This window comes from Balaenoptera musculus, chromosome 13 (assembly GCF_009873245.2).
Source record: "Balaenoptera musculus isolate JJ_BM4_2016_0621 chromosome 13, mBalMus1.pri.v3, whole genome shotgun sequence".
Classification (NCBI taxonomy): Eukaryota; Metazoa; Chordata; class Mammalia; order Artiodactyla; family Balaenopteridae; genus Balaenoptera; species Balaenoptera musculus.
This window is the reverse complement of record NC_045797.1, coordinates 5,907,099-5,933,121: the sequence shown is the minus strand read 5'-3', so window position 1 is coordinate 5,933,121 and position 26,023 is coordinate 5,907,099. Positions and strand designations below refer to the sequence as shown.

General features: G+C 45.0%; 1 protein-coding gene, 1 long non-coding RNA gene, 1 other non-coding gene and 1 pseudogene across 4 annotated transcripts; 1 reads left to right on the top strand and 3 right to left on the bottom strand.

Moving 5' to 3' along the window:
- The first annotated feature begins 3,269 nt into the window (after nucleotides 1-3,269).
- On the top strand, nucleotides 3,270-23,982 carry CNOT11 (CCR4-NOT transcription complex subunit 11). 2 transcript variants are annotated; one of them, XM_036874064.1, is made up of 7 exons: nucleotides 3,272-4,321; nucleotides 9,295-9,459; nucleotides 12,502-12,654; nucleotides 16,723-16,925; nucleotides 18,055-18,257; nucleotides 20,454-20,550; nucleotides 20,625-23,982. In XM_036874064.1, exons 1-7 carry the CDS (start codon nucleotides 3,439-3,441, stop codon nucleotides 20,820-20,822), a joined length of 1,902 nt encoding a protein of 633 aa, XP_036729959.1. In that variant the 5' UTR covers nucleotides 3,272-3,438; the 3' UTR covers nucleotides 20,823-23,982. The 2 variants fall into 2 exon arrangements, with proteins under 2 accessions (XP_036729960.1, XP_036729959.1); XM_036874065.1 differs by lacking the exon at nucleotides 20,454-20,550 and having other exon boundaries at nucleotides 3,270-4,321; nucleotides 20,625-20,818.
- On the bottom strand, nucleotides 4,316-9,279 carry LOC118906488 (annotated as a pseudogene).
- On the bottom strand, nucleotides 18,476-20,434 carry LOC118906489. Its single transcript, XR_005022492.1, has 2 exons — nucleotides 20,118-20,434; nucleotides 18,476-19,690 (listed from the first exon to the last, which is right to left on the bottom strand). It is a non-coding gene; the product is annotated as an uncharacterized LOC118906489 (long non-coding RNA).
- A 196-nt stretch (nucleotides 23,983-24,178) lies between the features above and the next one.
- Nucleotides 24,179-24,292, bottom strand: LOC118906518. Its single transcript, XR_005022500.1, has one exon. It is a non-coding gene; the product is annotated as a small nucleolar RNA SNORD89 (small nucleolar RNA).
- Nucleotides 24,293-26,023: the final 1,731 nt, after the last annotated feature.

Here is a 26,023-nt window from a genome sequence, read left to right as displayed (position 1 = left end):
ATTATGGTCGGCCTTGGAACTGTCATGGCACCTGTGGGTGTGTCATTTAGCTTGCTGATGTGTTACAGTAGCGTATACTGAGGCTCAGGGTCTAGTGGAAGTTGACTTGTCTGCCATCTTGGACCTATTTGATTCTAATCAGTTTATGTCATGTCCTCAGGCTATGTCATTCTTTTAAATGTTGTGCCCTGCCCCCTTCCCTCCTGCTCCCTTGCCTCCTTCCCGCAATTCCACTGCAGGGGGCACGGGTTCAATCCCTGACTGGGGAACTAAGATCCCACATCCCACATGCCGCTCGGTGTGGCCAAAAAAAAAAAAAATAGGAGAGATAGAGAGATTAGGACACAGAAGGAAGACCTTGTGAAGATACAGGGAGAAGGTGGCCATGTACAAACCAAGGAGTGAGGTCTCAGAAGAAACTGACCCTGTGACACCTTAATCTCGACATTCTGACCTCCAGAATTGTGAGAAATCAATTTCTGTTGTTCAAGCCACCCAATCTATGGTACTTTGTTATGGCAACCCTAGCACAGCAATACACATTTCAAGCTGCCTTTGAAAGGAAAATCCCTTGCTGTGATGCCCAGAAGAGAGAGTGGTGGAAGAAAAGCATGGGACTTTCTACAAAAGGATGAAAACAGAATAAGGAAGCAAACATCTGGCAAGATTTTAGCTCAGGTTTGAAAGCCAAATATCCATCAACCTCAGCTCCCTGCCACTCAGCTAGGAAGCAGCAAATGACCAGGAGAGTTTCTAAAGCAGCGTCACAAAATCAAGTTCCCAGCAACCACACACCCTCTCACCCGCATCACTCTTGTGTGAGCCCCAACTGCAAGGCTGAGTCTCATGGGAGAGTAACAACAACCCAACAGGGTGAAAGAAATAGAAAAACTGTAAAAGGCACAAGAATTAAAAGGTATAGCAGTTGGAGGACACTTTGTGTAGGGCGACTAGTTCTCTACGCCTCACTGGCCCTGGTGGTTACTGTCTGAGAACACCGTTAGTCATAATGATAGCAAGGTGAAATGGTGTCTGTACACTTGGTCTAAAGAGAGAGGGAAACACGTGATCGATTTTAGAAAGAATTTAAAACAGTTTGTGCAGGATGTTTCAATTATACGGTAAAGTCAGTTATCAGGATGAGGCGGTTCTCCCGTGGAGGCTGCACTGAGAGTTACCATGGGGCTGACCAAGAGGCCGTCAAGCTCCTCCAAAGCAGGGCTTAAGCTCCTCTGCTCACTGCCTTCCAGCAATGCCTACAGCACTGCCCGGCACATAGGGGGGTGCTCAAAACAGTATCTGTTAAATGCACAAATGCTGGGGGAGAGTCTAAGGGCAGAGATGAGGTGGGTGTGAAGGGGAACGGCCAAGACGTATGCCCAGGAGAGCTTTGGGTCTCTACTGGTGGAATGGTGTCTCCTCAAAACTCATGTCCACCTCAGAATGTGACCTTATTTGGAAATGGGGTCTTTGCAGATGCAGTTAGTTAAGATGAGGACATACTAGATTAGGGTGGGCCCTAAACCCAATGACTGGTGTCGCCATAAGAAAGCCACATGAAGCACAGACACACGGGAAAGAAGGCCACGTGACTGCAGAGGCAGAGATGGGAATGGTGCAGCATAAGCCAAGGGACGCCAGAGACCGCTGGGCATCACGGGAAGCTAGGAGACAAGGAGGGATTCTTCCCCAGAGCCTTTAGAGGGAGCCTGGCTCTGCTGACACCCTTATGTTGGACTTTTAGCCTCCAGAACTGTGAGAGGACAGATTTCTGTTTGTGATTATTTGTTACCAGGGCCTGAGAGTTGTTTTCGGGGAACACGTAGGAAACCCTGGATTACCATTGTTAAATAACGAAAAGTCAACTGTGTAAATTTTAAAGATTTAATTGGTTTTATTGAACAGTTCATGAGTCGGGCAGCATCCCATCTAGCAAGTAGAGAGGAGCTCCCAAGGGCTACAGAAAAGAAAAGGTTTTCAAAGGCAAGACAAAGAAGTCTAAGCAAGGAAGATTTATTTCAGGCATAGGTAACCTACTTATGGGGGACGGAAGAAGTCTTTGTGGCAGGTTACTTCATCTTCCTTTGGGGCATGGTGACCGATTACCTCATTGCTGCTGACCAGAAAATTCCTGGTTAAGACTACATTTCTGGGGGAAGGTGAAGCTTCAGTTAGGTTAGTAGTGTGACCTAGCATAAGTGACTCCACCTGGGGCCTCTGGTTTTCTTTTTAACACCAAACTAATTTTGAAAATGCTCCTACAGAAAGAAAAATATTTAGTTTTTTGGGGTTGTGGGGCACATAACGTTCACATATTTTGAAACAACTTAAAAAAAAACCCAGTAAAACCTATGCAGGTAAGCTCATTGCTGTAACAAACAGACCTCCCAAACACAATGAACTTTATTTACTATAGTAAATAAATAAGATGAGAGTACTTTCAAGATAATTCGAATCAGTTTCCCAGGAGTCCAAGCGTTAGCAAGTTATATCTGCTGCTGTTAGTTAACTGGCAGGACCCTTCTAGAGGGATATCTAACAGTCAAGTGAAGAAGCCTTCAGAATATGCATGCCCCTTAACCCAGCAGTTTCTCTTCCTTCAATTATACTTTAGAATTAAGGTGGCGCGCAACTAGATAATTCTCGAGCTGCTGGCATGAGTTAGCGCAGACTGTAGCTCCCAAACTTGCCTTCTGGGAATCGCTGGTGAAATCCCTGTAGGGTTTTGAAGGTCTAAAGGAGGAACCGGGGAAGTCTGGGACACGCCCCTCGGTGATTCCCAGCCCAGAGTACACACTAGGCACCTGGGCAGGTGTTTTTGCTTTCTCTTAATACCTGGCCACCAGGACCAGGCACTAGCATTTTTAAAGGCTCTCGGGGAACTTCCAATGCACAGCTAAGGCCCAGAATCAACACCCTTGGGCAGGCTGCGTAAAAAGTTGTACAACAATTTTGCAAACGAATGTTTATTGGAAACATTTTACGAAAATCTTGTTAAAGTAACCGTGTACAAAAGCTCGTGTGCAGTATGATTCCATTTCCTCAAATAGGAGTGTAAGACTGGAAATTAACTTTGGTTATGAGAAATGCGTGGTTTTTATAGCTATTAGCACTTAAAAAGGTTTCACCATTAACAGCCAGGTGTGTTATATTAAGAAAACTTCAGCTTTTTTTTTGGCTGCATTGGGTCGTCGTTGTGGCGCTTGGGCTCAGTAGTTGTGGCTCAGCGGGCTCTAGAGCGCAGGCTCACTAGTTGTGGCGCGTGGGCTTAGCTGCTCCACAGCATGTGGGATCTTCCCGGACCAGGGCTCGAACCCGTGTCCCCTACCTTGGCAGGCAGATTCTTAACCACTGTGCCACCAGGGAAGCCCCAACTTTTCAGATTATAAGATGCATTTTTCCAGACAATAACGTCACCCAAATTTCTTGGGACCTTCTATGCCTGATACGACCCTCGGGGCGCCTCTGGGCGCGGACGTTGCTCGCCCATGCGCGGACTGCACCACAGCGTGGGGCTGTGACACCGCGAGACTTCCGCAGCTCCACCCACAGGCCCCGCCCCCATTTCCGGCTTTTCGCCCCGCCCACTCAGCGTCTCGGGATCCTCTCCCTGGCCAGGCTCCAGCAGCCTCGCTCTGGGTCCGCTCCACACTCTCCTCTGCGGGTGGCTGGCTTCCCGGCGGGTTTTGTTTGCGACGCTGTCGTGCCAGAGCGCGCTTTACGGCCGCGGGGACGGATCGAGCCGGTGCCAGGGCCCCTCCGGCCCGGAAACGGGACAGGCGAGCGAGGTTGATGCCCGGTGGTGGGGCGAGCGCGGCGTGTGGCCGTCTTCTTACCGCCGCGGAGCAAAGGGGGGCCCGGGAAGCGGCGGGGTCGGTGTCTAGGAGCGGGCCAGGAGGCTCCGGCTCCGGCGGCGGCGGCGGCGGCAGAGGCGGAGCGGGTGGCCCCGGGCCGGGTTGTGGAGGCCCGGGGGGCCCCGCGGGCAGGATGAGCCTGACCCCGAAGGAGCTCTCGAGCCTGCTGAGCATCATCTCGGAGGAGGCGGGCGGCGGCAGCACCTTCGAGGGCCTGTCCACCGCCTTCCACCACTACTTCAGCAAGGCCGACCACTTCCGTCTGGGCTCGGTGCTCGTCATGCTACTGCAGCAGCCGGACCTGCTGCCCAGCGCGGCGCAGCGCCTCACGGCGCTCTACCTGCTCTGGGAGATGTACCGCACCGAGCCGCTCGCCGCCAACCCCTTCGCCGCCAGCTTCGCGCACCTGCTCAACCCCGCGCCGCCCGCCCGCGGCGGCCAGGAGCCCGACCGGCCGCCGCTCTCAGGTAAGCCCGGGTCCTCCCGCCGGGAGCCCGGTGTGCGGCGCGGAGGGTGAGATCGGGCAGCTGCTGGGCCTTCACCCGCACGTGAAATGGATTGTGTCCTTTTGAAATCCCCTCCGCACCCCCTCCACCGAGTAGGGACAAGTCGCAGCTTCACGGCACCGAAAATTACTCCTCCCAGCAGTACGGGCTGTGAAACCGTGCCGCTTAGTGTGGGGCTTGACGCTTTAGTGCCTCGTGATGCAGTTCGTGCTCCTCACGCGCGTCTGAGGTGTGTGCAGTTGTAAGTAATGACACACAGGATCAAGTCTTTAAGTCTCCGGCTTTAAGTCTCAGAGGAGTCACCGAGAAGTCGTTCAGAACCCGAATACGTTGTTGAGCGGAAATGCACATTCAGCAGCGTGTCAGGACTTCATAGCCGCCTTCTTGCTGTTCGGTGTCCTTGGTTAACGCGATGGGGGCAGAGAATAAAAGTAGTCTCAATTCACGGCCTAGGCTAGGAAACGCAAGACTACTGGACCTTATGTAAAATGCATGCTCGTGCACCTTTGGTGAGATCACTGGGTTGGATGCGAGGCCGCTTTTGCTATTTTTGTTTGTTTGTTTGGCTTATAAACAAATTTATTTCTCATTGTTTTGGAGGCTGGGAAGTCCAAGGTCAAGGCCCCAGCAGACTGGGTGTCTGGTGAAGGCCTGCTTTCTGGTTCATCGACAGCTGTCTTCACGCTGTGTCCTCACGTGAAAGGGATGAGGGAGCTCTCTGGGGTCTCTCTTCTCAGGGCACTAATCGCATTTAGGAGGGCTGTGATTGGGGGTTAGGATCAACACTTTAACATTCAGCCTACAGCCCAGGCTTAGCACAGTAATGGCATAATAAAGGATGATTATTTGAACCTGAATTCAACTGAAATTGAAGTAGAGCAAAACGCAAAACCATATACTTACTCTGTAGTTTTAAAAAAACTGTTCACTGTTATCTCCTCTACTAGAGGGAATTAAAGCTGGCCTGATAAGTTGCCTGACGGGACCACTTACTGTCTAAATTGGGAATCGACTATATTCTATCTAGTTTAACCCTCTCTGTTAACACGGGGAAACAGAAGTCCAGGGAGTTCGAGAAACTTGCCCAGAGACAGACAACTACTTTTGGGCTGGGCCAAGTGTAAGACGGGGGTTCCTTTCATTAACACCAGCATCTTTTCATTTACGTGGTCTTTCACAATCTACCAAGCACCTCCTCAGCTCCGTGACCTCATTTATTATACTAGATCCAGGAGCTTACAGAGGTGGCTTTTGGAAGATTTTTTGCATTCTCAGACCAGTGTTGCAATAGCTTATTCTATACTGACCTTTAAATTTAAAAAATATATATGTACACACACATGTAAATGTGTGTGTACATATATATGCACATACGGAAGACACAGCACCGCATCTCCCTGTGTCACCCTATGCGGGCCACACCCTGGCAGTCACAAAGCACAAGGAGAAAATGGTCTTCGGTTTGAGAATTCCCGAGTTGCCACTGATGCTTCAATACTAAAGGACTTAGAAGTGTTTACACTTTCAAGAGGAGTAGGAATGTTTTTAGGCTTCCCTTTAATGAGTCTCATTTTGAGACAAGATGGCAAGGTTGGCCAGCCGCTCTTCATGCAGTTTTTGTAGTAAGCCTTTCAAAGAATGAATGGTGAAGCCAATTCGTTTCTCCTCCTGGAATTTGTCCTTCTTGTTTTCCTTTGTTGTGAGGTTATATATTAAAGGTATGGGCATACAGACATTACGTAAGATAAAGGCTGTCACGTGAGGGAGGAAGTCAGACAATAAATCCAAAGAAACCTGTGGAAATTAAAAATCTGAACTCAGGGGCAGGGCGGGAGGCGACACGGTCTTTTCACAGAGCTGTTGCACATAACGCAACTGTCCTCAAAAGCAGGAATGGAAAAGCCATGAAATTTCAGCTGCAGAGCAAAGCTGGGGTCTTGGCTTTAGAGCTTTTAATGTCTTTAGCATCAGGCTGGGCAGCAAGTGCCTTTTCCAGAGTAGGCCAGAGAAGATAAGTCCAGTTTGGTTTTTAAGGCTTGAGTCAGCTCTGTGGCCAGCAGCTCGTGGAGGGGCACACCGTCAGGGAGTACACCCCGTTTCTCCCAGTCCAGTTGTAATGCTTGGGGCCACTGGATGGTGAAGATAACCAGATTTGCTTGTTTGGGGTCTGCTTGTTGATCACGTATGTTCCTAGATCTCCACCCAGTTTAACTGTTAAAACACCATTCCCAAAGGAGACATCATAGTCTTCAAGTGTGTAAGGTTTGTCTGCAAGTTCTTCAAAAAACTCTGCTAAGGAATCCAGCATCTCCTCGGCCAGTTTTTCGTCGGTGGTATCGTCCAGAGGGCCAGCGTCACCCAGAGTTCCCGTTGTCCTCAGATTCATCAAGCAGACGCTCTGCTTTTTGACATTCAGGATCTGGTTGAGGCAGCAGAGGCTCAGACTGGGCTGGCTGCCTGTGCAGGCCCTGGCAGCTGTAGAGCGGGGCGTCCGTCCTTCGTTGGCCGTGGGGCCCCGGCGTGGGCCTGGACATAGCCCGGGGGCGCCGAGCGGGGCGGGAGGCTGGCAGCTGCGTGGCGCTCCAGCGTCCACATCTGTTCGTTTTTTAAACTCAAGAGATGCTTTATGAGAGTTGATTTTGGGAGAAGACCTGAAGCCAGGAGAGAAGGGCACAGAGGAGATGGTGAGGAGTGATAAGGGTACCTGGGAGACTTCGAGGAGGACAGCGGTAGTGGGCGGAGCAGGTAGTGACAGGCGGGAAGCAGTTTGATCTTACAGGCCTTGAGCAGTGAGGAAACAGGCGAGTGACCCCTTTAGGTAGGAACTGCTGGTCAGGGAGCCAGAAGGGAAAGGCAGCGGATTCTGAGGTAACGCCAGAGAATTTTTCCTTGCAGGAGAGGGCTTCTGCCTTTAAGCTAGTCATTGTTCCTGCTGGCAACTCCTCTGGATCTAAAGCATCTTCTCGTTGATTTCCTGCACTGCCCTTACCTAAGAGGGGCAACCTGTGTATTCCATGAGATGTCTTTAGGGTACAGGTACTGAACCTGGTTTTCAGGAAGTTTGAGAATGCTGAGAAAGTCGCTGCAACGTGTGTGTGTGTGTGTGTGTGTGTGTGTGTGTGTGGTTACACCCACCACCGAGATGGATGGGGCAGTGTGGGATTTGGGTCGGAGAGCCCTTTGAATTCTGTAGGATGGGTTAGGCAAAGGAACCATGACTTATATAATGTCATTCTTGAATGCGATGAGTTTAAACCTAGATGTAGGCCATAGACTGCATTGTAAACAGATTTGCCAGGGAAATCCATGGATTGGTTATTTTGCCTCTCTCTGCCTCAATTTCCTTGTCTGAAAATTGCAGATAATAAATTATGAGAAATAAAAGTATTTACAATAAGCTTTATACATTACTATCGTTACTAGGTGGGGATGGTGCTTAAATATACAACAGAGGGAATGTCAATGCCAAGGCTTAGTATACTGTGCGTCAAGGGGAGCATCTAATGGGTATATGTTTTGAAAGTTTTTCAGATGATTCTGCTGCAGAGCCAACGTTGAGAATGTATCTGGAAGTAAGTAGGATGGCTTCCTTGCACTCAAGAAGCTTTCAGTCTGGTTGAAGAGACGTAAACATGATTGTAGCCCAGTGTGGTTAAGGGCCATACTAGATGTCGCATGCACAGCACCTCGTAGCACAGGAACTACAGCTGTGTAGCTGGAGGGGCTTTCAGAGGGGGTGACGTTTTTGCTGGAAATTGATGAGAGATGGTGGGGAGAGAAGGGTGTGGCCCTGTCACGTATTCTTAAAGAGCTGCGGGTATTGAATGTTTTGAAATCAAGAATCAGAGGTGAGAGATTTTGTGCAACGGGAGTGTAGAACACATGGATTGGAGGGGCGGGTCAGGAGATGGGATTAGGAAAGTGGGTCAGGACCACGTTAGGAAGGTCTCTTGAATGGTGCAGAAGTTTGGGTTTAATTCTGTGTAAACAGGTTAAGTGATGTGAGCAGATTTGTACCCAGAAATATAACTCAGTGGTAAGTGGGCGTGTGGACTGTGGGTGGTGAGCGGGTAGGAGTCCAAGCTGGGAGCTGGAACAGCATCTGGCCATGGTGCTGCGGTAGGATGGACGCCGCCGGGTAAGCGGGTGGCTCTGGGATGAAAGGGAAGCATCATGTCCAGCAAGCACTTTCGGAATTGTAGCCGTGCTGTGGACTGAAACAGGTGTGTGAAGTGTATTTGCGGAGCTAGTGATTGCTTCCTTGTCTCTTTAACTTTTACACAGTTGCTGGTAGCAGTAGAGAAGAAAAGCATTTCTGAGCACTGTAGTTTTTTTTTATTTGTTTTTGCCTGCATATGTAAGCTTCAGCCTTTGCAGGAATTGAAGCAGGTTAGAAAACAAAGTTGGTTTTTTTGTTTTGTTTTGTTTTGGCCGTGCCGTGCAGCTTGCGGGATCTTAGTTCCCCTACCACCAGGGATCAAACCCGGGCCCGGCAGTGAGAGCGCTGAGTCCTAACCACTGGACTGCCAGAGAATTCCCCAAAACAAAGTTCTTAACAGTTACAAAAACCTTAAGTTTCATTGCCACAAATCATAGAATTTCAGTTGACATACAGTTAATCTAGAGATTATTTGAAGTGTAAGGGTGGATGTGTGTAGGGTACATGCAAATACTACACCATTTTATATAAGGGACCCAAGCATCCTTGGATTTTAGTATTCGCAGGGTGTCCTGGAACCAGTCCTCCTCAGGGACACTATTTAATTACATTTTGATGAATGTATCTATTTGGTTAAATGAATCTTCAATTGTAAGTTTGTCTTTAAAGATACATGGGTTGAGGTGACAAGTAGCAAATGCTAATTTTACCAGACTCAAGATAATTTTTAAAAATAACCGTTAGAGAAACTGTTGTGCGTTTTTTTTGTTTACAGGATTTTTACCTCCTATAACTCCACCAGAAAAGTTTTTTCTTTCCCAGCTGATGCTGGCACCTCCACGGGAACTCTTCAAAAAGACACCGCGACAGATTGCCTTGATGGACGTCGGGAACATGGGCCAGTCTGTGGACATTAGCGGGCTTCAGCTAGCCCTGGCTGGTAAGGAGGGATCCCACTTCAGACATCTTTGTGTGCTAGCATTGGGCCTTTCTTCTTGAGGTACTCCATTTAAATGAAGGTCTTTGTAACTGTACTAAAAAGTTAGTATTTTCCGTGAAAAACATAGCTTCAGTACTGGATCCTTGCTCTTATGGGCTATAAATTTCATTTTGAGTTTTCACTTGAATTGATTGCTTTTCCAGTTTAAGAAGAATGCTGAGTAAAACTTGGTCCGTTTAAAATTTTCCTGATGTCATTTCTACTCAAAGCGATCTACAGATTCAATGCAATTCTTATCAAAATCCCAACAATGTGTTTTGCGGAAATAGAAAATTCATATGGAATCTCAAGGGACCCAGAATAGCTGAAACAGTGTCGTCTTGGCACCTTTATCGAAAATCATTTGAATATATATATGGGAAGGTTTATTTCTGGGCTGTCTATTCTACGTCATTGGTCTACTTGTTTTGTTTTTTTTTTTTAATTATTTATTTATTTATTTATTTTTGGCTGCGTTGGGTCTTCGTTGCTGCACACGGGCTTTCTCTGGTTGCGGCCAGCGGGGGCTACTCTTCGTCGCGGTGCGCGGGCTTCTCATTGCGGTGGCTTCTCTTCATTGCGGAGCATGGGGCTGTAGGCATGTGGGCTTCAGTAGTTGTGGCGTGAGGGCTCAGTAATCGTGGCTCGCCGGCTCTAGAGCACAAGCTTAGTAGTTGTGGCGCACAGGCTTAGTTGCTCTGCGGCATGTGGGATCTTCCCGGACCAGGGCTGGAACCTGTGTCCCCTGCATTGGCAGGCGGATTCTTAACCACTGCACCACCAGGGAAGTCCCGGCAGGCGGATTCTTAACCACTGTGCCACCTGGGAAGCCCGGTCTATTTGTCCTTATTCTAGTACCACACTTTTGATTAGGGTGGCTTTTTTTTTTTTTTTTTTTTTTTTCCTTTCATGTAAAAAGGGTTTTATTTGCAGGGGAACAGGACACTAATCCAAGTCATACAGTAGCTTTTGTGAAATCGAGAGGTGTGAGACCTCCACCCTGTTCTTCTGTTTCAAGGTTATTTGGGCACCTTCTGTTACACGTATAAGCAAGTGAATGGGTGGTCTTGAAGCAAACTCGTGTTGTGATAGAAAATAACGAGACCTTGAACAGGGAGGTCAGGGAGAGCCTCTCCATGTAAGGATAAAGAGCAGCTTTTGCTAACCTGCTCTAAGCAAAAGTGCAGATGCATGGGTCTCATCACCTGAGAGCAATTCATTAGGGAAATTCTAATCTGTAGCCAGATTTGTGAACCCTTGACCTTGTGATTAAGTGAGCTGCAGGGTTAATTTGACAGTGCCCCATCCTTAGACTTCATGCTCTGTGACATTTGGCATCTTATATAAGGTGACATCTTTCAATAATCTTCTCTTTCCTTGGGGCATTCTGAACCTTATTTTTAAACTACTAAATAGTAACAATATAACAATGGTTATTTTCTGAAACTAAGAGAACTCTTTTTCAGACTTTTAAGATTGAAGGTACACAAAAGTACTTATTAGCTACTAGTGCCAGATGCAGTCTATTAACAGAAATAAAATAATTATTTTCTTGACCAAAGACAGTATGAAAACTGGTTCATGAAAATTGCCGAGGTGCAATTTCAGCCACCTTACCTTTAGAAGTGACGTATATTCTGAGGGTTCTAGCTTTGTATTCAATAAAATAAGAATCAGATCTAATTTCCTTTTCAACTTGTGATGACTTGAATCAGCCCATGAGAAAGTTTTAAAGTACATCAAGCTCAGGGACTTCCCTGGTGTTGCAGTGGTTAAGAATCTGCCTGCCAGTGCAGGGCACACAGGTTCAAGCCCTGGTCTGGGAAGATCCCACATACCGCAGAGAAACTAAGCCCATGCGCCACAACTACTGAGCCCACGCTCCACAATTCCTGAAGCCCACGCACCTAGATCCCGTGCTCCACAACAAGAGAAGCCACCGCAATGAGAAGCCCGCGCACCACAATGAAGAGTAGCCCCTGCTCACTGCAACTAGGGAAAGCCCGGGCACAGCAACGAAGACCCAACACAGCCAAAAATAAATAAATAAAATAAATTTATAAAGTACATCAAGCTCAGAAAGGAATATGTGACTAGGGTTAGGATTGAGAGGCTTGGCACAGTGGCTAAGCTGGCTGTCCCCTAGAGCTGTTTGCTGTCCTCTGCCCAGACTGAAGATGTCTTAATCATTTTCACAAGTGCTTAAGAAAAAAAGGGAAGTACACCTATCTTCTCTGGAGCTAGCCACATAGATCATCTGTACGGAGGCTGGCCTGAAATTCAGATGTCTTTACAGTGGGATCCAGGGACCAAAGGTTTATTGATGGATGATGCAGTTGCATTTTCCTAACTTTAAGGAAACAAGCAGACAAGTTAAACATCAGGAACCACAAGGGGCAGTTATAACTACAGTGTGTGTGCAATAGTATCTTGTTTTAACAGATTTTCCCCTGGTTCCTAATGGGGTTGAATATCTTTTCAGATGCTTATCGGCCATACAAGCTTTTTTTTTCTTTTTTTTTAAATTTATTTATTTGTTTTTATTTTTGGCTGCATTGGGTCTTCGTTGCTGCGCGCAGGCTTATCTCTAGTTGCATCGAGCGGGGGTTACTCTTGCTTGCGGTGCGCGGGCTTCTCATTGCAGTGACTTCTCTTGTTATGGAGCACAGGCTCTAGAGCGCAGGCTCAGTAGTTGTGGCGTGTGGGCTTAGCTGCTTCGCGGCATGTGGGATCTTCCTGGGCCAGGGATCAAACCCGTGTCCCCTGCATTGACAGGCAGATTCGTAACCACTGTGCCACCAGGGAAGCCTCAAGCTTTTTAAAAATAAAACACTTGTTGAAGTCATTAGCCCATTTTTTCCTATTTTTTAAAATTGCTAATATATCCTGAATCTGGCCCTTTGTTTATGTGTTGAAGATAACTTTCTCCATTTAGTAGCTTCTCTTTTCACTCTCTTGTGGTGCCCTCAATTTTGAAATGTTCCCTATTTTCATCTATTTCAGAACGCCAGTCTGAATTGCCAACTCAAAGTAAGGCCAGCTTCCCTAGCATTCTCAGTGACCCAGACCCGGATTCTTCTAATTCTGGATTTGACAGCTCCGTTGCCTCTCAGATCACGGAAGCTTTAGTCAGTGGACCAAAGCCACCTATTGAAAGTAGGTATATCTGATTTTATATTCTTGGTTTTATTTTATCAGCATCCCCCTGACACTTTCTGGTTTTCTGAAACATCATGTTGTTTTCGTTGATACTTAAACGTGAATTTTTTAAAATTTTATTTTATTGAAGTACAGTTGATTTACAATGTGTTAATTTCTGCTGTACAGCAAAGTGATTCAGTTATACATATATATATATATGTACATTCTTTTTCATATTCTTTTCCATTGTGGTTTATCACAGGATATTAAATATAGTTCTCTGTGCTATGCAGTAGGACCTTGTTGTTTATCCATTCTCTATATAATAGTTTGCATCTGCTAATCCCAAACTCCCAATCCATCCCTCCCCAATCCCCGCTTCCCCTTGGCAACCACAAGTCTGTTCTCTATGTCTGTGAGTCTGTTTCTGTTTCATAGATAAGTTCATTTGTGTCACATTTTAGACTCCGCATATAAGTGATATCATATGATATTTGTCTTTCTCTGTCTGACCTCACATAGTATGATAATCTCTAGGTGCATCCATATTGCTGCAAATGGCATTATTTCATTCTTTTTTATGCCTTAGTAATATTCCATTGTATAAATATACCACGTCTTCTTTATCTTTTCATCTGGCGATGGACATTTAGGTTATTTCCATGTCTTGCCTATTGTGAATAGTGCTGTTATGAACAAAGGGGTGCCTGTATCTTTTTGACTTAGAGTTTTGTCTGGATATATGCACAGGAGTGGGATTGCTGGATCAGATGGTAACTCTGGAACCTCCATACTGTTTTCCATAGTGGCTGCACCAATTTACATTCCCGTCCGTAATGTAGGAGGGTTCTATTTTCTCCACACCCTCTCCAGCATGTTATTTGTAGATTTTGTAATGATGGCCATTCTGACTGGTGTGAGGTGGTACCTCATTGAAGTTTTAATTTGATTTGCATTTCTCTAATTAGCAATGCTGAGCATCTTTTCATGTGCCTGTTGGTGATCTGTATGTCTTCTTTGAAGAAATGTCTCTTTAGGTCTTCTGCTCATTTTTTTTTTTTTAATTTTATTTATTTATTTATGGCTGTGTTGGGTCTTTGTTTCTGTGCGAGGGCTTTCTCTAGTTGCAGCAAGTGGGGGCCACTCTTCATCGCGGTGCGCGGGCCTCTCACTGTCGCGGTCTCTCTTGTTGCGGAGCACAGGCTCCAGACGCGCAGGCTCAGTAGTTGTGGCTCACGGGCCTAGTCGCTCCACGGCATGTGGGATCTTCCCAGACCAGGACTCAAACCCGTGTCCCCTGCATTGGCAGGCAGATTCTCAACCACTTCTGCTCATTTTTTGATTGGGTTGTTTGTTTTTATCTGTTGTTGAGTTGTATGAGCTGTTTGTATGTTTTGGAAATTAAACCCTTGTTGGTCGTACCATTTGCAAATGTTGTCTCCCAGTCTGTAGGTTGTCTTTTCATTTTGTTTATGGTTTCCTTTGCTGTATAAAAGCTTGTAAGTTTGATTAGGTCCTACTTGTTTACTTTTGCTTTAACTTCTATTGCCTGGGAGACTGACCTAAGAAAACATTGGTAGGATTTATGTCAGAGAATGTTAAACATGAATTTAGTAGAAACTTCCTAGTATAGTGTCTGGAACATAGTAGAGATGCTCAATAAAAGTTAGTTCCTTGGGCTTCCCTGGTGGCGCAGTGGTTAAGAATCCACCTGCCAGTGCAGGGGACACAGTTCAAGCCCTGGTCTGGGAAGATCCCACATGCCGTGGAGCAACTAAGCCCGTGCACCACAGCTACTGAACCTGTGCTCTAGAGCCCACAAGCCACAACTACTGAGCCTGCGCGCCTAGAGCCTGTGCTCCATAACAAGAGAAGCCACCGCAATGAGAAGCCCGCACACCGCAACGAAGAGTAGCCCCTGCTCACTGCAACTAGAGAAAGCCTGCGCGCAGCAACGAAGACCCAACACAGCCAAAAATAAATTTTAAAAACTTAAAGAAAAATAGTTTCTTTTTTAATAAAAATACCAAGTTTTTGGGAATTCCCTGGTGGTCCAGTGGTTAGGATGCCGTGCTTCCACTGCAGGGGGTGCAGGTTCCATCCCTGGTCAGGGAACTAAGATCCCACATGCTGTATGATGCAGCCAAAAAAATCCCACGTTTTTTGTATTACATACCTATCGTCAGCATATCTGATATAAATTCTCTGATTTTACTGAAATGAGTTTATTTTTGTAGCTTATTACCTTTTTGTTTTATACGTCATTAATCTTACCATTCTCCATTGAAGTTTTACTGATCTTATAGCTCTTACTTTATTTTTTATTTTTTATTTTTTTCACACACACACACTGCATTTTATTTTTACAAGAGATAAATAGACTGACACCAAGCATTGTACATGGATGACCACAACAAAAGCAACAATGATTGCAATTACCAAACATGAAACACACTCTTACTTTAATTCAAAGAAAACTCCTATTGAACTTGAAATAATAGAGCAGCATTTTTAATTTTTTTAAATTTAATTTTGGCTGTGTTGGGTCTTTGTTGCTGCGTGCGGGCTTTCTCTAGTTGCAGCGAGCTGGGGCTACTCTTCGTTGCAGTGCATGCACTTGTTGCAGTGGCTTCTCTTGTTGCGGAGCACAGGCTCTAGGCACGCGGCCTCACTTCCTCCGCGGCATATGGGATCTTCCTGGACCAGGGCTTGAACCTGTGTCCCCTGCATTGGCAGGCGGATTCTTAACCACTGCACCACCAGGGAAGTCCTGCATTTTTTGGTTTTATACGATTCTGTGTGGTTTTAATGATGAAGGCATGCTTTCTGCTTAGGGATAAGAACATGTTCTCCAGACTATAGTGTCACCTTGAGTTTAAAACTTACACTGTGACTTTTAATGCCATTTACAGTAGGTCTCTGGAACAAGTAAGTCTCAGCTAATCACAGTGTGTGGGAAGGTCCAAGGCACAGATGGGTTGTATTTAATACTTGCTAGGGCACATCTTTGACTTGAATGGGCCACTGGAAAGGTATGTAAGAAGCAAATCAATCAGATATTAGGTCTGAGTCTAGCTGAACACCAGGCATCCTTACCTCGTGGGAACTTGCTCTTTATCACATAGGTATAACTTCTCATGAAATGTTAAAAACTTTCTTTTTGTAAATGGTGTGCAGAGGTTCAGGTGCTAGTTCTGGTGATATATGTGAAGAGATGGTGTGGTTTAAGATAAAGGGATAATTCTTAGCCAGACACAAACATTTTCAGTAAACTAGAGGACCTAGTAATCTCAAATTTGGCCGGGGCTCGGTCCATGAGAGGAGTTAGCCATCTTAGGCCCTACGTGGGAACCAAAGTGAGGGGTGAAATTCGCTGGGAAGTCCCAGACAGAGGGCATTTACTTTAGTGGGTTTATAACGTAGGGATCAGTCTTGTTTTGTAAAGTAGTTGAGGTATTAAATTGAGTCACTTCACTGTTCTGTTGTATTTTTACTGTTTTAAGAAAATGATATAGCATTTGTAAATTTAGGGGTTTATGAAAGTCTCCAGATTCATTTGAGAATGTCAGTAGTCAACCATACCTTTCTCCTGCCATTTCATCTCCACATAATTTGCTACTTCAGGGTTATAAGATGCAAAAACAAAACCAGTACACATCATATGGTCTCTGAATAAAATAGTGCTGAGAATAGGATGAGTGAGATCAATTAGTATTTTATTTTTCCCATCCAGACTTACCCATGGAGTAAGTTAGTTGTGTCCTTCTGCGATTGAGAGGTGATCATGCTTGAACTAGGACTTGTCAGGTGGTGGTAATGTTTTCCTCTCCTCCCCCAAAATAGATAGATTTGGTCTCTGACATAATAATGTAATGTCAGTGTTTCATTTTCTTGTTTGTATTCTGAATAAAACCCTGCCTTTATGTCGTTTCTGCTTCTGATTTTCAAGTCAGAGTGTTGGTGTGTTGTCCTTATTAAGAGAGGTGTTACTGCAGGTCACTAAGCGGAGTCTGAGGTTTCTAGAGACGTGTGGGGCGGTCAGCCGAGGGGCAGAAGCAGGCAGACACGCTCCTCTGATTACAGGCCATTTTCGGCCGGAGCTCATCCGTCCACCACCTCCGCTCCACGTGTGTGAGGACGAGCTGGCGTGGCTCAATCCAACCGAGCCCGACCACGCGGTTCAGTGGGACAAGTCAATGTGTGTGAAGAACAGCACTGGCGTGGAGATCAAGCGAATAATGGCCAAAGCCTTCAAAAGCCCCTTATCTTCTCCTCAACAGACACAGGTATATGTTTATTGTAAACATTTTCCTGTATTTAATTCACCAGGTGTTTTTTTCATAAAGTGATAAATGACCAGTAACATGACGTTGGCAGCATGAGCCAACAGTAGGAGGCGTGGTCCCTGAAGCTCTGTTCTGCCCTCCCACTTGGCTCACTTCACTCTGGTGCCTGAAAACCTAGTGACTTCTGTTCGGGATCAGTTTGACTCCGGAGTGTAGGATGGCGCTCACTCCTGCTCTGCGCTGCTGGGCGCTTTATGTACATTGTTACTAAGCTGGACAGGACTCCAGGAGGGTAAGCGGAATTAACATTTAACCAGGAAGGTAAACTAGCACCCATCACACAGCTGGTTAATGGTGGATTCAAAACAGCCCCCGCACCCAACTGTGACACTTCCCTGGGGAAAAGGCAGGACACTGTGGGCGGTTCCGGTTGGTGAACTTTATTATTCAGTTAGCACACTTTAACGTTAAAACTTGCCGGGAGATACATCTCCAACGTAGTTCATTTTGCTTACCAGGCCATCCTGAAACAGTACATGTGTGCATACCAGGAGACAGGGGAAGGAGCACAGGACATTTAGAAGAATGTACCAATTTGGCAGAAGAAATTGTCTTTGAGGACACCTATTTGAGTGAGAGTGTGCAGTGTGCTGGGCAGACAGACCCTCCCGGTCCCCCTCTCAGGCATCTGTTCCCCTGGGCGCTGGGTGGGGTTTTGGTTCCGGATGGTCCCTGATGATCTCTGTGATCTGTGCTTTTCAGGAGTACTAGTTGGTAAGATTATTTTTAACAAATGACAGGGGGAAAAAAACCTACAAAGGACTTAAGGATGATATTGTTAAAATCCAGACAATATTGATTCTGGTTTAATGCCCAGGATGCATTAGTGTCGTTTATAAACTGGTGTGAAGGTGCTTGATTTTAATATCTGACAATTCAAATGTAAATTTTAAAATATCAAAGAATGATGATCATGGATTTGAAGGAAGACATTTATAAAATTATCTGCACTGAACCAACTTTATAACTTTTCTTTATAAAATACCTGTTTTTTTGTATGCACGCAGGAAAGAGAATTTGATTCAGGAACCTCTCTTTTTTCTCTTTCTAAAATTTTGATTATATTTAGCTCCTTGGAGAGTTGGAAAAGGACCCCAAACTTGTTTATCATATTGGCCTCACTCCAGCCAAGCTTCCTGACCTAGTGGAAAACAACCCTCTAGTCGCTATAGAAATGTTGCTGAAGTTAATGCAGTCAAGCCAGATCACTGAGTATTTTTCGGTTCTGGTCAATATGGACATGTCATTACATTCAATGGAAGTTGTAAACCGGTAAGTTTCTATACGCGATCAAATGCGGACAGGGGTGTGTAATATAAATCCGGATTAAATGACTGGAAGAGAAAAACCAGCAACAATTTTTTTCCCCTGATACTGTTAGTCTGAGAAAACCATAATCTGAGCCTTAGCGTTGACTGCATGTGAATTCAGCACCCACTAGTAAGAACCTGGAGGGCATTTCAAGTATTTAGCACTAGTAGCAGCATCAGTGAAACTTAATTGCTAAAATTTATTTCCTATTATGGTTGTATATTCTTTACACAAATTACAGATACTGCATTATTTCTCGTTAGTGACTTAACAGCTGTATCAGTATGGGTCTAGGAGCTGAGAAAATTCTGGGAATGCCTTCCTAGAATTTGTTGTTCCTTGCACTGTTCTCTGAACCTTTCTTTGGTCTCCTTGCTCCATTGTCATCAACTGTCTGTCAGGGAACCAATACATTCCCTTCTTGATGTGCTCTGAGTAGTGGCTTCTCACGTTGTTATTTTGCTTACAGAGATGTTTTAGGTAAGTTACAAATTTCATGGGCTCGGGAGCCTACTGTTTATTCAGCTGTCTATGGGTAGTGTAGCCGTACGTGCAGGCTTGCCTGATGTGGTCGCAGTTTAGGCTTCTCATTCTCAGCTCCCCTCCATGTGGTGTCCTGTTTTGGGGGCTAAGTTATATAGTTTTTCTGCTTATGGAGGTCCGTTCTGAGTGCTAGGCAACTGCACTTCAATTAGAGCACATCTTTTGAACACTCACTCGTTTGTAAGTTGGGGATTAATTGTTTTTTAACCTACTTAAAGCTGTACTAAAGAATATGTCCTGGGAATCCCTGGCGGTCCAGTGGTTAGGACTCTGCACTTTCACTGCCAAGGGCCCGGGTTCCATCCCTGGTGGGGGAACTAAGATCTTGCAAACCACTCGGTATAGCCAAAAAAACCCCCCCAAAAACAAAAAAAACCACAATGAAGTTAATCAGCTGGTGGGAAAAGCCTGGCTGGAAGCCAAGGGATCCCAAGTGTGTGTGTGTGTGTCTGTGTAGGAGAGTGCAGATTTGTGGGAGGGAAGCACGAGGTATTCACCTTTTACTACTTTCTGTGAGGGCAAAAACCGGCTGGCCGCTTGCTGACATGCGGCTTCATTTCTGCGCCCTCATCCAGGCCTTTGGCCTCTCCCAGTTGCTGAGACTCACTCCTCTTTGGGGGCTGCCTCCTGCTCAGGGCCTCTGGGCCGACCATGCTCTAGGTGCCCACTTACTGTCTAAACCAGCCATTAGGCACTTAGTCCAAGAATACCCGCATCTTTTTACCAGTGGTGCAGAAGTGATTTCAAGGACAAGGTCTGCTCTGTGTGCGCCCCTCCATCATGGTGCATCACCCCCAAGTGTGTCGCCGGTAGCCTATGGCTGCGTTTCCTTGGAGCACGGGTTCCTCAGCCTTGTGGAAAGAAGTTCAATAATCAAATAAGTTTAGAAAATTTTTGGAAATTCATACTGTATAGTCAGCATAGCACACACCTTTATCTGAGCATGAAATTCCTACTTTACCCTCCCCCCCCCCCTTAAAACATTTCACAGAATCCGTGGCCTTTCCCACCAGCTCCTGAGTGTGCCACGCCGGTCCCATTCCACAATTCACTCAGATTATTTACTCAGCTGGAAGGAACACTTCTCTCCTTGGGTTTCGATTTAAGTCATTTGCCCTGTTGACTTTTCCCGAGTCTTTCACTTACATCACTCTTTGTGCAAACGCCTCATGTTAGCACTTAGTTACACATTGTGCTGTTCAGTTACTACCACGCCTTTCTTCACATGCGTTCCTCGCATAGCACTTGTGTGGAATCAGGTTAGTAAGCGTTACTTACGTGGACAGAGTAACTGCCCGGGTTGTTAGAGCTTGGACGATAACTATGAATTCTGACTCAGCCAAGAACACACAGGGACACGGTGCTCAACGCGTATTGCATGTGCGATGCTGAGTGTAGACCTAAGAAACGGAAGTGTCACTTATTAATGGCGGGGCGGGGGGCGCCCTCTGAGGTTTACTTGCATAAACTTATTTAAAACTAGGTAAGTGGATCATATATCAGAATTTTTCACTAAATGACCAAAGGAAATTTTATATTTTATGGTGAACGGTGTTTTAAAATGTTATTAGCAAATAAAATTAACAGCCCTGACTTTCTAACTTTATGAAACAGACTAACTACAGCTGTTGATCTACCTCCTGAATTTATTCACCTTTATATATCAAATTGCATTTCTACCTGTGAACAAATTAAGGATAAATATATGCAGGTAAGTAATAGAAATTTTTGTAAATTTTATAAATACCTGCCCAGAAAACACACTAAAATTGGTTTCTTTTCCAGAATCGCCTGGTGCGTCTCGTGTGTGTCTTCCTCCAGTCCTTGATCCGTAACAAAATCATTAACGTGCAGGACTTGTTTATAGAAGTGCAGGCCTTCTGTATTGAGTTCAGCAGGATACGAGAAGCTGCAGGTCTCTTCCGGTTGTTGAAGACCTTGGACACTGGCGAGACACCTTCTGAGACCAAGATGTCCAAGTGATACCTCGTCGGGACCACCTGTTCATCGTTCAGCTGTGCTGTGCTTTTCATTTTTAAAACTGTTCAGACCCTGAGTGATTGCTTGGCTTAATGCGTATAAACACCACTTTATCCACTTAAAGCAAAGTTTTGCTTTCCTGGATGACTTTTTCTTTCAGATGAATTTTTGGTAAGAACTTGGAAGAATGTGTCTTGCTGATGATTTCCATAGGGGATGTCATCCCAAACGAAGTCACTGCACTAAGTAGATGAGGTCTTCAGCACTGAAGAGCAAGGTGCCTGTTTGTGCTTAAGATGTAAGTGACGGGCTTCAGTAAGGCAAGAATACCGTTTTCCTGAGGTTCCAACGTTCAGAGTTTTTAGTGAGAGTAAATGAAGACACTCTTAAGAACCTGCCTTACTGCCCCTGAGGTCTTGAGTCATCACATGACGGTATTCTGACCCTTGAACTTCTCACTGGGTGCAGTGTGAGCCTCGGACACCCGTGTAACCTTATCCTTTCTTGTCCTGGGGACCTAAGAGACAACAGCGGGCTGCCTACAGACGTGGGAATTCTTAGAAACCTTTCTTGAGACTGTAACAGCTGGTAGTTTTCTGGGCCGTCTCTCCTGTTAACAGTCTAAGAGCGTCGGCACTCCAGGAGGAAGGACGGCACCGGGGGCCATGCTGCACGGCTGCTCGCCGAGTGGGCTTCGTGCCCTTCCCGTGGCGTCCTGTGGGCTGTGTAAGCCCGCGTTTAACTCTGGACAGCAGTGCCTTACATTAAAGTGCTCTATGAACTCCATTATCTGACGTGTTTTTCACTCAAAGACATCATGACAAACTCCCCATTTGCTGAGGTACTTTCAAAGCATATTCTTCATAGGAACAGGAATCACCTTCCAATCCAACCCTTAGCAAAAGGTAAAGGATACCAAGCCGAGGGGTTTTAAGATGAGTACAAATTCCCACCTTGTTATATTGGCAAAACAGTACTCTTAGATTTATGAGAAATTTTAGCTTAGTTATTATGAAGGGCAGGGATTTATAAATCTATTTGCTTCAAGGAAATAAGGACCCAAACTGGTATAACAGGCACACCTTCAGACATCTAAATGATGGCAACAGTTGACTTCTCTCAACACCTAATCGCTGGCATCACCGTTTTGCATGTTACCACTGGGCAAAGAAACAGTTCATTATTCAAATACTCTCCGGCATGGCGAGGTTTCGACCGCGCTTTGCCGCAAGCCTCCCAACCTCAGGCTCCAGGCCCTGCCGGTTCCTGGTGAGGCTGAGCCAGCCTCCTGGCCGGCAGCCCCGGGACGCACGCACGTCGCTCACCTACCACGAGTTTTCTCCGGGAGGAACCTCACCAGCGCTCAGGAGCAGCAGCCTGGGCGACAACACTGTGCCTGGGGTCCGTTCCAAACTGAAGTCACCAACAAGAAGCACAAAATTTCAGAGATGTGGGACTACGTAGACCACAAAAGGACGCCTGTTGACAGTCTGAGCTGAAGCTAGCAGACAGCACCCTCCCGTCCAGCCTCACCTGGCAGCGCGCGTGCCAGCAGCTCAGCACGTCACTGCCCCCGGGGTGTCCACGAGCCGCCGCAGATGTGCTACACACACTGATTTGGAGCGGCAAGTGTGCGTCTGTGGGCAGATGTGCAAACGTGGCCTGTGACTAAGGACAGACCACTGCGCATCGTTTCCAGATTACAGTACTGGTGTTTACTTGACACAGGGAAGGTTTTCAAATTTATTTTAAATAAATAGCTTACAAAGAATAGTAATTATATTTAGAGAACATTAAAAAAAAACAGTCAAGATACACAGTTACACCACCAGCAAAAAGTTCATTAAACATATTTAAAAGTAGAAGAAAGTTTACCTGAAATAAAAGAAACAATAATCCTGGGATTCAATAAACTGCAGTCAACTTTTAAGTATCATCAAACGAGTTCAGTTTAACTGTCATGTTTTTTAAAAACCACACCTTGAATTCTCTGGACTTTTAGTTCCAATTTGTTGTAGCTTTAATATCTTCAAATAACCTGTTAAAAAGAAGATAGCAAAAAGACCTGTTAAGAAGACATCTTAGGGTAGAAAGTTCAAAAGTGTATTTGCAATCCTAAAATTTAACTATTTCAAATACCTCTCTTTAACAGTATTTTGTTAAATAAATTTAAGGAAATGGTATCACTCAATTTTTATTCTTATAGAATACAGATACACTTTCATAAATTTTAAGTAGCATGTACTACTGTATTATACATTTTGTGATGATTCACATTCCCATGGTGAACAGTGGATCACATACCTATTTTAAATGATATTAGGGTGATATCCCTAAAATATTTTAAGGGTTAAAATGGAAAATTAACGCGTGGGAAGAACTTTTTACATACTTGTTAAAATTCCTGCACCCTGTACCAAGAGATGTTGCTAATTTCCTTTTGTATCTGGTCTTTTCTTTTTATGCAATCACTACTGTTCTTATGAGGAAAATCCTTGAGGAAAGGACTTCCATAATCCTGGGATTCAACAACTGTAATCAGCCCAACAGAAAGTACTAGTGTTCCCAAGTTTCTCTTTAGCCCTTAATACACAAGCCTACAACTCATCAAAAAGAATGGATTGACTTTTCTTGTACTAATTTTAAACAAATGCAGTGCAAAATACTTTTTTTGACTTACAACTTATTTTGTACTTTGCTGTTAGAACAAGGGCAGATCTCTAGCTGCATGGCTGATGATGACATTGTAGACGTTTCACTTTCATAACCAGTAATACTAGTATTTTTGATGAATGAAATGCTTATAAGTGTTTTTAAAACTTCAAAAGTGAAATTAACTGGGAAAAGCGTAGGTGGCTTTTCTGGTTGGTTGTTGCGTCACAGAAGCACAGCGTGTGCCACACAAGACAAGCTCTGGTTCAGGCCAACGTCCCATGCTCTGTAAATCTCAAAGCAGGGCTTACAGTGAGCCCAAAGAAATGCTTTTGACTAAAACATGTCATTACCTCAGGATCTAGTTAGTAATGTATGCGTGCTGACTTAACCTCATAAACTTTAATGTGCTCAAAAGGAGACTATAGCCAAACTAAGCTATCTTACTGGGGAATCTGGTTACGCTGGGTATTGTGTCCAAGTAAAAACACACCCGGTTCCTGAAGGTCTATTACTGTTGTTATTGTTTTCATGATTCTAGTGGTCTTTGACTCAGCAAGTATATCATAAAGCATGTAGAGAGGTGCTTACTGCATGTTCAAGCCCCGAAGTTGCCCCAAGGTTGCCCCAAGGTTCACTGATTATCTTTTCTTAAAAATACCTGAGCTCGCTGGAAAGGCCTGTCTCGGAAACCTTGCCCTGACATTACTGAGGTCAGACCAGAGGTTCGCTTCAGGAGGTTTTGTCACCGTGTGCCCACAGAGAGCCAACTGCTGAGGGACACACTGCAATTCGGCCTTTTAGTGTCATCATTCCTCAGTAACTACAGGGAGGGAGCAGTCTTTCAGGAAAGGCTCTGCGGATTCAACATCCCTAAAAGGACAGCATGCAAGGAGCTATTACCTGCGCCAGGTGCCGTGTGTACACCTCCCCTCTGGGCGTCGTGGCTTTCTGATGGGAAGCCCGGAAGCAGCATGGCAGGCAACAGCCTGCGGGGTGGTCACATCCATGGGTACACTGCCCTCCTCCACACGCTGCCTGAGGCTCTCAGTTAAAAAGACAAAATACTGTCTCTACATTATTTGTGAAGAAATGGTCTTCATGACAACTGTCAGAAGGAAATTGATTACTGCCATAAATAATATAACCTTAACTACATCCCTCATTTACTAAATCTTTCTTCATTGACATTCCCCAGATTCCCAGCATTTTATCAGCTTTATATTTCAGCAGAAATTCTAGTAATATTTGACCCTTTATCATGTTTATTTCCACCTAAGAAAAGCGTATCAAAGGAAACATTTTCCTTTCAAAGTACTGAAGAGTTTTCTGTCTTCTCTTGCTTATTTCTTTATCTGCTGTTAAAGACTTGTGTTTCTAGAGATGAGTACTATAATTTTTCCAATCTCTTCTATTTGTAACTTAGGGTTCAAGCTTCTGAATTAAGGAAAGCTCTAGCTGACAGCCACTGATTAAGAACTCACTTCCATAATCATCAAAAACAATTTACCTTGATCTGCCACAGTATTCTTTTTAAAAGTCAGCTTCATTGGCTACTGGGAAGAATTAAAGCATCTTCCCCTACTGTGTGTGTTAAAATACAAAGAGCAAACAGTCTACTCTGTATAAAATCAAGGACATATTTTCCTATCCACAATGTACCACAGAAGGCAGATTTCAAAGATAACTGCTATTATGGAAACCTACTGAGGCTGTCTGTTGAAATGAGAGCTCAAAGTATGACAACTTCTATTCCAATAGCTCCTCACATGGAAACTGGCCTCAGTTTACTTCGGTAAACACTGTTTACTCACCTAGTATTTCACTGAGTGGCTGGAATCAAAGTGTAGTAAGTAGTTTGAAAAAAATAAGCTATATAAACTTTACATCTTAGATACAGCTATAAAAATAAATTATTTAAATTTTAAAAATTACATATTCTTAATAAACATTTATTTTTACCCACAAAGATAACACACAGTAACTAGTTTGGAAACGACAAAGGACTACAATTTCAAGTTCTAAAAAAATCTCTTCCTCATCCTTGACTTCCACCTCTAAGAAGTGAGAACAGACAGGGTGTGTGTGTCTGTTTAATCGCTTTATCAATTTAGAGAGCGGCCCCTGAAAGCTTGAACAGCCCACTCCCTCCACCTCCACTGCCAAGGAAGAACCGCAAACAAGAGTGAAGAGAGATGATTAAACAAGGTCACCGCCATTAAGTTTGCTTTAAAATTTTTTTTTTTTTAATTTTTATTTATTTTATTTATTTTTAATTTATGGCTATGTTGGGTCTTCGTTTCTGTGCGAGGGCTTTCACTAGTTGTGGCAAGGGGGGGCCACTCTTCATCGCTGTGCGCGGGCCTCTCACTATCGCGGCCTCTCTTGTTGCAGAGCACAGGCTCCAGACACGCAGGCTCAGTAATTGTGGCTCACGGGCCCAGCCGCTCCACGGCATGTGGGATCCTCCCAGACCAGGGCTCGAACCCGTGTTCCCTGCATTAGCAGGCAGATTCTCAACCACTGCGCCACCAGGGAAGCCCAAGTTTGCT